Raw genomic sequence first — 13,978 nt, 5'->3', positions numbered from 1 at the left:
TTATATATATATAGGGATAGCATCATGATTTGACTAAATTAATTATCCTACAATTAAACTAATCAATTCCTCCTAGGAAACTTTTCTTTCTAGTGTTTTCAATAAACAGAATTATCCCTTAATTTCTTTTCGTTCCACTGTTTTCAATAAACAGAATTATCGCTTAATGAATCGTTCTAATTTAGCTGATTGTTTTCAACGGATGGAATAATAATAATAAATGTTCTGGGTGGGATTCCAGTCAGGTGGCTGCATCCCAGGCCCCTCACCAGTCTGGAGTTGTAGATGGGTGATTTGATGGGGGATGGCATGGGGCAGCTGATCCGCTTCTCCTTCTGGCGCCGGTTGCAGAACCAGACCCGAACCACTTCCTTCTCCATGGAGAGCTGCTCTGCTATCAAGGAGATCTCCTCTGAGCTGGGCTTGGGGTTCTGCTGGGAGAGGCAGCAGGTTAAAAAAGCCCCCAAAAAAACCCCAATAAATCTGCTCTGAACTGGGCTTGGAGTTCTGCTGGGAGAGGCAAAATGTTAAAAAAGCCCCAATAAAACCAATAAATCTGCTCTGAATTGGGCTTGGGGTTCTATTTAGAGAGGTAACAGGTTAAAAAAACTCCAAAATCACAAGGAGATCTCCTCTGAGCTGGGCTTGGGGTTCTGCTGAGAGAGGCAAAAGATTTAAAAGCCCCAAAGAACACAAGGAGATCTCTGAACTGAGATTTCTGAACTGGGATGTCTGGGCTTGGGGTTCTGCTGAGAGAGCCAAGAGGGTAAAAAAAAAAACAAACCCAAAAAGCATAAGGAAATCTCCTCTGAACTGGGCTTGGGGTTCTGCTGAGAGAGGCAAAAGATTTAAAAGCTCCAAAGAACACAAAGAAATCTCTGAACTGCGATCTCCGGGCTTGAGGTTCTGCTGAGAGAGGCAGGAAGTTAAAAAGCCCCAAAAAGCACAAGGAAATTTCTGAACTGGGATCTCTGGTCTTGGGCTCTGCTGAGAGGGACAGCAGGTTAAAAAAGCCCCAAAGAACACAATGAAATCTCCTCTGAACTGGGACCTCTGGGTTTGGGGTTCTGCTGAGAGGCAGGAGGTTTAAAAGCCCCAAAGAACACAAGGAGATCTCTGAAGTGGGCTTGAGGCTCTGCCGAGAGAGGCAGGAGATTAAAAAAGCCCCCAAAATCACAAGGAGATCCCCTCTGAACTGGGCTTGGGGTTCTGCTGAGAGGAGCAGGAGGTTAAAAAGCCCCAAAGGCCATCAGGGGCTGCTGGGAGGACAAGGGTGGGGTTGGCTGTAAGCTGGGAGGGGACAAAAGCTCTGTCTGAGCCTGAGGGCAAATATTTGGGTGAGAGATTATGTTCTGTGATGCACAAAGTGCCTCTGGCTCCCCATCAGCCCTCCCAGAGTCAGGGGGGCTGAGTCACAGCTCCTGCCCCTCTTATTGCACAAACCTGTTCCCTCTTTGACCTTGACAGCACCAAAATCAGAGCTGGGCTCGCCTCAACCTGGTGGCCCTGCCGCCATCCAGGGGACGGGAGCTCAGAAAAGTCACTGCCTCTCTCTCCCCTTTCTCATTTAGAAAGGGAAATAACAGAGCCCACCCTGCCCTCTGAGTCATTTATTTTCATTCCTGTTGGCTCTGTGGGGTTTGCTCAGAGCTGAAGCTCAGAAATGTCAAAGCTGCCTGGCACAGAGGTAGATAATATAATCTACCAAGATAATATCCCAATGCAGAAACCTTCTACCAGCCAGAAATGAGCTGCTAAAATGATCTGATGATGACTTTGATATGAGGGAGAAACCACGGAAAAACAAGCTCAGGAAAATCAGTTTTGATTTGAGAAATTTCCAAGGCACAGTTTAGTCCTGTTGATTAAAGCTCTATTTGATGCCTGTAGTGATTTTTCTTGAAGTTCTTGGAGCTTAAAAAATAGAAGGGTTCAACTTTTGAATGGGTTCAGGAAAAATAATTGGAGCAACAAGTTCTGGGGTCTCACAAGAGCTGCTCAATGGGGCATTGTGGCCACAGAGCTCCTGTGACACTTCTGCAACTCACAAAGAAAGGACCTGGGTGCAGAGATCAGCTTTGGCCCCAGTGATAATGGGGATATGTGGTGCTAAAATTACAATTCCCTTAGAATAACATTCAACAGGGAAATAATTGGGAATTTTTTTTGGGTTTAACACTTTACCTGTTAACACTTTTAAGCATTTTCTAACCTACTGTCAAATAATAGGGAACTCCTTTGGGTTTAACACTTTTCTTTTTGCTTCTTCAAGCATTTTCTAACCTTCAAACAAAAAATATTCCCCCCCCCCCACCAAAAAAAAATTCCCTCTTTTCTTGAGAGGACTCAGTGCCCCGGGCTTGCAAATGCCAGGCTCAGGGAGAGAAAGATTTTCCCCTCACATCTTGGAATCTCTTCTCCAGCGTGGAGCGGATGTTGGTCTCAATGCTGGTCCTCTTCTTCCTTTTCCGCCCAAACATCTCATTCACTGAGGGGTAGGAGTTGGGGGTGCTCATGGAGGAATCCAAAGGAGCAGATTCTGGGGGAGGAGGGAGGGAAAAATGAGATATCCACGGAGATAACGAGTTATTTTCATTCCCAGATACTTCCTGTGAAACAAAGGTGCCTTCTAAGATTAATTAAATTAATTTAAAGGTGTCTTCTAAAATAGATTAATTGTGGATTGTGGATCCTCCCTCTGATGATGATAAAAATTGCTCCAAATCCAGCAACAAGCTTGTCCAAATCAAAGAAGAAAAATGTTTAAACCCACACACTTTTTTCCTTTGTGAGCCTGATTTCCAGCCTGCTCTGGGGTGTTCCAATAAATTCATTTCCCAGAGAAAAGGATGTGACCAAAGCCTTTGGCTCAGGCTGGCTGAGATGTGACCGATGGCTCAGACATGCTGAAGGGTTGGGTGAAGCACGAGGCCGACGTGAGGTCAGCACAGGACACCACCCCAAACTCTGCTGCCCCTGGGAATTCCCCTCTCAGGGAAATCCTTCCTTTTCCAGCTGCTCCTCCAGGGCTGATCCCTCAGCACCTCAGTAGCTGCTCCCCTTCTTCTCCAGCTCGCACAGGGAGGGGCTGAAGGGGTTTGAGGTTCCTGGATGGATCCTCTCCTGCGGCTGGTGATGCCTCAGGTTTCAGATTTTCTATTTTTCAGGTTCTGTGCTGCTTTAGTGTGTGGGTCTGGGTTCACATCAGGGGATGCTGAGCTCTGTGCACAGAGCAGGGAGACAAAACAATTCCTGCTCCAGCTGGGCACCAAGGACAAATGATCCAAATCTCAGCCCAGGAGCACAAACACCGTGGGCTGGAGAGAGAAAAACAAGCAGGGTGGGACTGCCTGGGCTAAAGCTGGAATGGGACAATGAACTGCAAGGTGCAAATGGAGCAGAACTGATCCCAGGGAGAGACCCCGGGAGCGGTCGGGGATTTTGGGACCATTTTGGTTCATCTTGGGTGCAGTCCTGGCTGGGCTCTTGTGCTGCCCAAGGTGCATCCATGGAGGAGATCCTTTTAATAAATCCCTGCTTTATTCTTTAGCTCTGCCTAATCTCTGTTCTAGGGCAGCCATCCCAAGGCATGAGTGGCATTTCTGCCTTGCTGTCACCCACCTGCATCACTGAGCCACTTCTCCAGCAGGGGCTTGAGCTTGCACATGTTCTTGAAGCTCAGGTTGAGAGCCTCGAAGCGGGAGATCGTGGTCTGGCTGAAGTCATTCCCGTAGAGCTTCCCCATGGCCAGGCCAACGTCCCCCTGCCAGGGGACAGCCAGATCCCACAGTGAGCACAGGGCAACCCCTCCCAGCTGTCCCAGCCCCAGAAAGAATCACAGAGGCACAGAATTAACCAGCCTGGAAAGGACTTCTCAAGCTGCACAAAGGGAAATTCAGGTTGGATATCAGGGAAAAGATTTTACAGAAAGGGGGATAAAGTTCTGGAATGTTCTGCCCGGGGAGGTGGTGGAGTCCCCATCCCTGGATCTGTTTAACAAAGCCTGGATGTGACAGGGCTTAGGTGAGGTGTTGGGGCTGGGTTGGATTTGATGATCTTTGAGGTCTCTTCCAACTCAGTGATTCTGTGAGTTTTCTGAATTCTGTGACTTCTGTGAATTTGGGGGAATTTTGGGAATTCCCAGGGACCGGGGAGGTGGTGGAGTCCCCATCCCTGGATCTGTTTAACAAAGCCTGGATGTGACAGGGCTTAGGTGAGGTGTTGGGGCTGGGTTGGACTTGATGATCTTGAAGGTCTCAACCAACGTGGTCATTCTGTGACCTTTGAGATAATCCAGTCCAACCTATGACCCAACACCTCCTCATCAAATAAACCGTGGCACTAAATACCACATCCAGTGACTCCACCACCTCCTTGGGCACATGATTCCAGAGCCCAATCACTCTTTCCGTGAAGGAATTTTTCCTCTTGCAGCCTAAACTTCCCCTCAGGCTGCTTCCAGGATAGCTTCAGCCTTGTTTCCATGACCTGCCTGCCAGGGAAAGGGGATTTTTCCCTCCAGGAATCTGCCCCCACCCCTGAATACTGGAGAAGGTGCAGATATCAAGGGTTTGGTGATGAGGTGCTACAAAGGGTTTGTCTCTTCGTGGATTTGGAAGGGAATGCTGCAAAATAACCCAAATTTACCTACCCCAGCCTTTCCCTCGCCCACAGCTCTGCCCCAAATTCCCCCTCCCCTCTCACCTGTGTGAACCCCAGCTTGATCCTCCTTTGCTTGAAAGTCTTTGCAAACTTTTCCAGCTCCTCCAGGTCGCTGGGCTCCTCGGAGGCCCCGGCTGGGGTCAGGTGCTTTGCCACTTGCAGGTGCTGGGGGACGTCCAGGTGCGGCTCAACCGAGGAGCCAGGCAGGCCAGAGCGACCCACAGCCTGCGCAAAACACCCCAAAAAACACGCTCAGAGCCACAAAAATAGAAAACCAGCCCGTTTCCTGGGCTATCTGCCCTCCCTGAAGCAGCAGGGGGAGTTTGGCACGCCCTCAGGTGTGTTCTTACCTGGGAGGCCAGGCTGGGTCCGGGCTGCGAGAGGAGGAGGCTGCCCTGCTGCTGAGGGAAGGAGAGGAGGTTTGGCTGCAAAGCTGAGGAGATAAAAAAGAGACACATCTGGTCAGTGAACACCCCCAGGAAAGCTCGGAGTGGTGGGGAGCTCCATTTGTTATTTCTTGCCCAAAATACAAGAATTTCAGCCCTTAGGAACGTGTCTGGCTCTGAGTGGATTATGAGAAATAAGATGTTCTTCCCGTGGCTTTTTATCCTGCAAGGGATCATTACAATAATGGTAGAAGTGAAATATCTCATTTGCTGATCCCTGCGTGTCGCTCATCACACTCAGGCATTTTAGAGACCTCTAATCTTGATTTTAGGTGCCAAGCAGCAGAGAATTTTCTACATCCTTCCTGGGGATTTCTCTCAGTTCTTAATTATTGTAACTCTTAGAAAAATGGACATCTTATTTCCAGTATAAGCCCTTGTGACTCCAACTTTCAGCCACTTGATCTCGCTAAAAAAAACCCTGATCCTCCAGTTAATCTCGTGTGCCCTCCCACTCTGCTCTCAATGCTACATTTCATTCTCAAATGTCATTTGGAAGCCTTCTGACCCCTTCTTTCCTACCCTACTGTATTTCAAATAAATTGAATTTCTTTCAGAACGCTGGAGCTGACACGAAATGATGAAAGGAAGATAGAAGGGAAATCCATAAACCCAACAAAAAACTGGGATTTATGGAGAGTGTGTAATTGTTTCGTTGACAAACTGCCAAGTACAAGCCTATATCTCTTAGAGGGAATGTCCTACAGGATTAGGTTGTGTAGTTCCCTGGAAATTTAGTTGGTTTCAAGTCCATTGTGAGTGAAACCTATAGAATTTAGTGAGGATTTATAACCTTGCTCAGAGCAGTCAATATATTTAATTGATTATAACTGACAATTACAGGGAGATCCATAGAAATTTATGAACTTCTGCTAATAAAAAGGAAAACAGATAATCTCCAGAATCAATCACTGCCCCCCTCTCTCTGCCTTTTCTTATTTAATTTAGATCTGATGTGCACAATCCCATTTATTTACTTAGGCTGGGGTTGGAATAAACCTTCCCAAACGCTGGAACAACTTCAAATTTCAAATCCAGGCTGGTAAGGAGGTGCACATTTTTAGCAGTGCAGGTAATTAATCACTGCAATAGCTTTGCCTTGGGACATGGCAGATGCTCTGTCATTTGGAGTCTTTAAAATCATGATTGAACACCTCAGCTCCCAGGGAAATGAAGGGCTGGATTCAGGAATCACCGGTCTGACAGCTGAGATGAAGATTTCAGCAGCAATATTCAGGCTGACAGGATTCCCAAAATCTCGATGGCTGTTCATTCCCACCTTTACAGACTCCCACCCATGACTCAGGCGTTTGGGTTTTACTGGGAATGAGGAATAAGAGCTGGGAATTTATCTGACAGCTTCAAATCACAGACAAACTCAAATCCACATCCCTGTTGGAAAGGTTCAGCCCCCAGCCGAGCCCCTTTGGCCACAAAATCCATTTATGGACCCACAGTCCAAAATCAGGAGACACTCAGAGCATTCATTCCCTGATGGCCCCAGGGACAATCCTGGAATATTGGAGGAAGAAAACTCCACTTGAACCAAATTCCTCTCCATTTTCACTCCCCACTGGCTGTGCATGCATGTGGCAAAAGGATCATTAAACCCTGGCAATCAGCCATGCCAATGGAAATGCCCTGCACTAAAATCCAGCTCCTGGCCAGAATATCCAGCCCTGGTCAAGCCTGGAACTGGAAGGGGTGACAAGCAAACACAGCTGCCAAAACAAAGTCACTGAACAGATAAATTCCAATCTCTCAAAGGCAGCAAGTTCTGCTTCGCAGTAGAAGATGTTTATTATTCATGAATAAAAGCAAGGCAGCGAGGAATAGATTGCCCTGACCGTACTTCAAACTAACAAATTCAAAATTATTTGTAAATATACATCAGGTATCTTTATCCATCACTCAGTGTCATTTGGCAGAGAGGAGAATTTATGTCTTGTCAGGAAGAAATAAATTCCCCACTTGCTTTTGGAGTGTGTGAACCAGAGGGTTCGAGCTGCAGAGATTTAACGTTATAATCCTGAATTTTGGTTCGTGTGGAGGGAGTTCTGTGCTGGGATAAATCAAAGCACAAGCAAAGAATCCAAATCCCCTTGGATCTGCCAGGTTATGAATTAAAGCCTAAAACATCCCCGGGGTGGGAGAAACGCTGGGGGTAAAAACAGAATTGCAGGGAGTTTATCAAGCACAGAGTGAGTCCTCAGTGCCTTTCTGGAGCTGATTTTGGGAGCAAGGAGACCTTTCCAAATACCCAAACCTCTCCCTCTCATCCCAGAGCTGCTCCTGGCTCTGCTGGACCTGTTCTGCTCCTTCCCTGCGTTTCCCCTCCCTCCAAACGATCAGCCCGAGCTCTGATGAGCTTTCTGCGATTAATGAGGAGCGGGAGGGAGCAGCTCCTTCCCTGTTCTGCGGGAATTCCAGGCTGGGATCCCTGCCTGGCCCCAAGGTGGCACTCGAGGAGCGCACAAGGTGCCAGCAGCATCTCCCGCATGGATCTGGGATCATCCCGGGCAGCATCGCCCTGGGAAAAACCCGACATCCACCAGAAGGGAGGTTTTTAAATATTTATCCATCTCTCTCTCATTATATTTTATATTTGACGATTTGTATTTTTATATTTTTGTATTTTTGTATTTCTGTATTTTCCATATTTTTGTATTTTATATTTTTATATTTATATAATTTTCTATTTTCCATATTTTTATATTTTTCATATTTTTATAATTTTCTATTTTTATAATTTTTCATCTATTTGTAACCTGCAGTCCTTTCGTGTAGAACTCCAAACTCCACACGCAGTGGGAGCTGCTGCTTCCCCATTTTGGGCAGACACAACAATTCCTCTCCAGGATTCTAGATTTTATATTTTCCATCTACTTTAAAGAGATGATATTATATTTAATACTAACACTAATGCTACTACTACTACCACCACCAATAATAAATTATATTTAATAATATTATATTATTATATTTTCCATCTATTTGTAACCCTGCAGTTCTTTAGTGTAGAACTCCAAACTCCACACTCACTGGGAGCTGCTGCTTCCCCATTCTGGGCAGACACAACAATTCCTCTCCAGGCCTGGCAATCAAGGACACCTCACTGCCTCAGGCCCCAGAGATGGGAACAAAAGGGAGTTGGGGGCAGCAAACTTGGGGTCAATGACTTCATTAGCTGAAGCTGGAATTGGAAGATTCACCCCCAAAATGCAAATGGACCAAACTTATAAAAGTGTGAAATCCATGACCAATTCTTCATTTTGGGTGGGTTTTGTCTGCCCTAAATGCACCTGAAGACCCTTCAATAAACAGAACTGCTTTTTATCCTCTCAGTTTTGTCTGGCCTCTGTTTTTAGGTAGCCCAGAAAAGGAATCATCTCAACTTTTCTTTGTCTTACCTTGCTGTCCTGCCTGAGACTGGGACAGGAGGAACTGGGGGACTGACTGCATGTGCCCAGGAAGCAACACCAGCTGCTGCAGGGTGTGGAGAGAGCTCATGTCCTGCAGAAAAAAAGCAAAGGGAACAATAAAACTCAAGGATTTATGCTCCTCACGCAGCATCTCCTCACAAATCCACACTGAATTTCTGTATTTTGAGAGGCTGGAGGGGCGCAGGTCAAAAAGTTTCAGGTGTAAGAGAAGATTCTGTGCATACAGAGACCTCCATGTGGAGAATTGTCTGCTGTTCCCTGGAAACGTTAACTCTTGGTGGCATTTTTGAGCTGGAGATTCAAAGGTTTCAGGTGCAGGAGAAGAATTCTCACTGAATTTGGGGAATCTGGGGGCTGGAGGGCTGCAGGACCAAAAGTCTCAAGTACAGGAGAAGAATTTGGTGCAGACAGAGACATCCATGTGGAGAAGTGTCTGCTCTTCCCTGGGAAAGTTAACTCTTGATAAAGACATTTTCGAGGCAATCAAACTCTGGTTGTTAGAACAGTGAAACTTCTCAGGTTTCAGTTTCTTCAGACAAAGCATTTCCAGAGCTTTATCTTCAGATAAAGCATTTCCACGGCCTAAAATCACTAAGCAGATTGCAGCAGGCTGTCCCAGCTCACCAACTCTGCTTCCCACAGGACTGTTCTGAAGACTGGGGGGGATTGAAGAATCCCTAAATTGTATCATGGATCTGAGTACCCATGAAAGAAGGAGGGAAGGGATTCCTGAGCACCTCTGTGGCCGCCTGGCATCCAACTCCCACTAGAATTTAACAAGACCTAAGTGCTGAACTCCACATTTTTTTACCTTAGGAAAAAAAAATTCCCTGGAGGAATTAATTTCTCCCCTGGCGTAAATCAATTTGAGATTAGGAGTTAATCTGGTCTAGAACCCTATCTCCAGCAATGGCATTAACCAGACACTCATGAATGAGGAAGAGCAGGGCAAACATTATCAGACACTTCCCCATGGTGCTGTCTCAGCCTCCAATTATTCCCAATCCAAGGGATTTCCTGACCATGGGGTGGTTTCAAACCCTCAGAGGAAATCTCACCCCAGCACGTGTCCAGCCCAACTTTGAACCCACAAGGCAAAGCCAAGGAGGAAGATGAGGATTCAGTTTTCCAGCTCCGTGTTCCTCACCCTTTCTGGCCACAGGAACTTGGGGAGGGGGTCAGGAGCAGCCCCATCTCCTGGGATTTTGGGGCAGCCAGGTCACTCACCCCTGCAATTTGGCTCCCTGGCATCATGGATGATCCCTGCACGAGGTGCCCCGACCGAGGGGGGATGGCAGACTGCAAGGAGTCGCTGAGGTCCTCGGTTTTAATCTGCAAAAAGAGCAAAGAAATCGTGGAATTAGGGAGCAGGGGTGAGCAGAGGGCAGCTGGGATCCAAGAGGCTGGAGGAGGCTTCTCTCAGGGATTTTTGTGCTGTTTCCATCGCTGAAAATCAGGGTTATTCCACACTCCTGCTCCCCACTCTATCCCATGGATGGTTTTCCTGCTCTGCCAAACACTTTGGTCTATTAAAACACTTTGGTCTATTAAAACACTTCAGGAAAACAACCAATTTCAAGCAGCTTTTCAAAATTTAAAGCATTTTGTGGAGTTTTAGTGAAGACAAGAAGCAATTCTCCTTTCCAGATCCCCGATAGGAGGGCTGGACATGGACAACCTCTCATTTTTCCCTGCATGAAACAGACAATACAAGGGGATGGGAAAGGCTGGGTCATGGAGGAGAAGACCTCAAAAAAGCAGAGTTGTCTCCCAGAATTGAAAATGCAGCACTCCAGGCACCAAATTAATTTGTTCCATTTCTACTAAAAAGCAACAAGAAATTGCAAGGAAAATCTCCTTCCTCAGTTACAATCTGAGGAAAAATAACTGGAAAATTTCACAAGGGTCCAGTGGTCTTTTTGAACTACTTTATGTTCTTGCAAAGTTCTTGTCCACAAGAAAATAATGATTTTTAAGTCCACATTCTTAGGAAAAAAATGCACCCAGGGACCAGAACTGAATCCTTGTTTCTGGTTTATTCCACAACCTCCACGTTCATTTCTAACTTTGCTAATACATTTTTAAACATTAATTTATTAAGAAATAATAATTTAAAAAAATGTGTTCCAATTGTAGTAGCTGAAGTCTTTTGGTAGTGCTGACTGGGACAGGAGGGAGGGGAGGATTTTGGAAGTTTTTAGGTAAATTCCTGAAAGGTGAGTGAGGAGTGTCCATGCACAGGGGACAGGTAAAAGATACAGAACTCTCCTCCAAGAAAAGATTGACCCAAACCTTTTCTCAACACTGAACAAGGATTATTCCTCGTCACAGCAAGAAGAGCCTCTAATTCCCAAAAACTGGAAAAACCAGGAGGACTCTACAAGGACACAACTTGAAACTCCTGAAGATTCACCCTGACTCCAAGGAGTGAACATGCCCAGGTGTTCCCACCAGATCCCTTCCAAACCATCCCCCAAAGGTGAGCAGGGTCTTTGCCCCACTGATGGGGCCTTGAGGCCCTGCAACCTCCTGCCAGCAGAGGGGGACAAGAAATCCAGCTCCACAAACCCCATCCCGAGCGAGTATTTTGGGGTTGAAGGAGCTTTTCTGCCCATTTGAGTAAAGCAAAGAAACGCGCGGAATAATTCCGGCTGGAAGAGACCTCTACAACCATCGAGTCCGAGCTTTGATGGATCTCCACGAGAGGAGAAAAGGAGGAAAATGGGATCACAAGAAGCTCAACAGCTCCAGAAAAGGGAGCTGCAATGTTCCCCTCTGCATTTTGGAAGGTGCTGCTCGGAAGGAAGGTGATTACAACACCCCCTTTCATTACAACTCGAGCTCTGGACACCGCCGAAACTCGTTTTGCAATAATCCCAGCTCCTTGCAGCAAGAGGTAGACATGATATGAATTCCAGCTCTTTCCTACCTTTCAGGTTGGCATGATCATCCCTCTTAGCCTGGCAGGGCAAACAGGAAGGGAAAAAAAAAAAAAAAAAAAAAAAAAAAACCAACAAAAAAATCAGGTGGAAAGATCTTCTCGATCGCTATCGGCAGCGATAAGTCACTGAATGCCAGGCAAAAAGGCTCAGGAGGACACCCCGTTACTCCTGACCCAGCCAGTCACTCCAGGCACGTGGTTCTTTGCATTAAAAAGAATCCATTGGAGGCAAGCAAGGAAAAAAAAAAAATTTAAAAAGTTGTTAAAAAAAATTTTAAAAATTAAGGTTTGTCTGCTTCATCCAAGGCTGAGCAGTCCCAAGAAATTGAAGTTTTTGGCGTCTCAGAGAGCCGGGCTGTGGATCCTGCCTGAGCTGTGATCCCGCTGGCAGAGGGGTGTTGAGGAGGCACGAGCCATTTCCAAACTGAAATCAATTTCTGCAGCTGCCAAGCGGGACGAGCTGGCGGCGCTCCAGGCACAAAGGGGTGTGTAGCTGCATCCCGGCATGGCTGGATGTGAGACAGGGAGGTGGGTTTGGCAGAGCACCGGCTCCCGACTCAAAAACAACAACAACATCTCCCACTGCTCCTTCCCCCGGCCCTGGAATTCTCCCTCCTGCGCAGTGGGCGGGAACCTGGCCTTCGTTCTTGACAAATCCTTCTCCCCCTTGCACCTATTTCCATCGGGTTTAAGCTCAAATTTACCTCGCCCTCCTCTTCCTCTTCCCTCTCTGCAGCTGGCTAATTGTTCATTAGGAGGTCGGGTTCTATCCAAAATTTTGGGGATGGTTTATGCAAACCCCGCTCTTTTGGGTTTTTTTTTTTTCCTGGCTAAACCGGCAATATTGCCAAGTGTACATTTAAAAAAAAAAAAAAACAAACCCAAAAAAACCCCAAAAAACCACACACATTGTGGGCGAGGCCACTCAATATCATGAGACTCCCTTAAAATAATGTAAATTTCAAATTAATAAAACGAGGGGAGGAGTTGCCTCCTCCTTTCCCAGTGCATCTGCCTCGGATTTGCAGAAAATGCCTGCAAATATGGAAAGAGTTTTCCTTGAGGGACCAAAAAAAGCCCAACCAAGGCTGAAATGATGAAATCCTCAGAGAATCACCTCGTGGGGGTGTTTGATGGGAGCTCTGCAAGCGAGAAACAGCGATTTGGGTAAAACCAGGAGCAGATCCCACTGGGATTGCTCAGGATCTTGGTTTTATAGGATGATCATGGATGGGGAAAGGGGAACGAGAAGTCGTGGAGAGACTTTGTTCCCACTGAATTTTACTCAGAAAAAATAACTGTTTAAGGGAAGCAACCTGGTCTGGTGGAAGCCTCGTTGCCCATGCCAAGGAATCTTCCAACCTGAACCATCCCATGGAAAAACAAGCAGGGCAAAGAGCAGGACCTGCAGATGCCCACGGCTGGGGTGAGGTGTGGGGGCTCTTGGCTGTGAATCTCCAGCACCTTCCTCCCTTTGGGGCCCGAGGGGAGGCCCAGGGCAGGGCTGGGAGCAGGTAACGGCAGCTGGAGGCACGGGAGCTCCTCTGGGCCAGGGCAGGAATCACACTTGCAAATCTCAAGTGGATGTTTGGATGTTTTCACAGCCTCGAAACAGGGTCAGCCCCCGAGCAAACCGAGTGAAAAACACAGGAAGGGTGACTGGCTGCAAAAGAGAGAGTCCCTTCCGAAGTTGGCTTGAACAGCTGCAAGGATGGATGGTTTCTTACCTATCTCTGGCCTAAACACAAAAACAAAAAGCAAAACAAACTAAGAAACACATTGAGGGTGATGGAAAATGATCAAAGCTCCGGAGCCCGCTTGCGTAACTGATTTGTGGAAGGTGTTTCATAAACATTTCATAAGAAGGAGAATTATGAAGAAAACATCTCCCAACCTGCCTGCAATTACTGCACAAACTCTTCCTTACCAGTAGGAAGAAGGGGAGAGGAAAAAAAAAAAAAAAGAGAAAGGTACATCTGTTTTGTAACTGATCTGTGAACTTCTGGCAAACGCTCGGCTCGTGAAAACATCCTGCAGACATCTTGGAGAGCTCTGGAAAACTGGGAAATTGGGAAGATTCTCCTCAGCAGCTCTGCTTGAATTCACTTCAGATTTCATGGGCTGGTGGATGGATCCTGCTGGTTGGGCTGGAGCCCTGCATGGGGAATCCCAGTTCAGGGATAATCTCAATGTCTTCCCCATCTATCAGAGCCCAAAACCCTCCCTGGGATGAGCTGGTGTGGCACACACAGTGTCCCATCATCCTCCTCACTCAGCCACCAATTCAGAGCCTCCAGTCCTCTCCCAAATCCCGGTCTGGATCTCTCCTATCCAAGCCCTGGCAGCCCTCTCCAGCCCCAGTTATCAGGCAGGAACCACATTAGTGGGGGATGCAGACACCCCCGTTTGTTGTGAAGCTCCTATTTAGCCAGTGACCTCTTTGAAACACATTTATCTGCCTCCACATCTGCCTTATCTGACAGTCA

At 46.8% G+C, this 13,978-nt stretch overlaps 1 protein-coding gene across 1 annotated transcript in view; it reads right to left on the bottom strand.

Moving 5' to 3' along the window:
• Positions 1-13,978, bottom strand: part of POU2F3 (POU class 2 homeobox 3) — a 49,200-nt gene that overhangs the window by 3,983 nt on the left and 31,239 nt on the right. Inside the window, 7 exon segments of the mRNA XM_014310822.2 lie at positions 270-431; positions 2,403-2,539; positions 3,622-3,763; positions 4,705-4,887; positions 5,013-5,095; positions 8,519-8,621; positions 9,779-9,883. Coding sequence (XP_014166297.1) covers positions 270-431; positions 2,403-2,539; positions 3,622-3,763; positions 4,705-4,887; positions 5,013-5,095; positions 8,519-8,621; positions 9,779-9,883 — 915 coding nt within the window.

Source organism: Geospiza fortis, unplaced genomic scaffold (assembly GCF_000277835.1).
Source record: "Geospiza fortis unplaced genomic scaffold, GeoFor_1.0 scaffold110, whole genome shotgun sequence".
Classification (NCBI taxonomy): Eukaryota; Metazoa; Chordata; class Aves; order Passeriformes; family Thraupidae; genus Geospiza; species Geospiza fortis.
The sequence above is the reverse complement of the archived record's forward strand: the minus strand, read 5'-3'. Positions and strand labels throughout refer to the sequence as shown.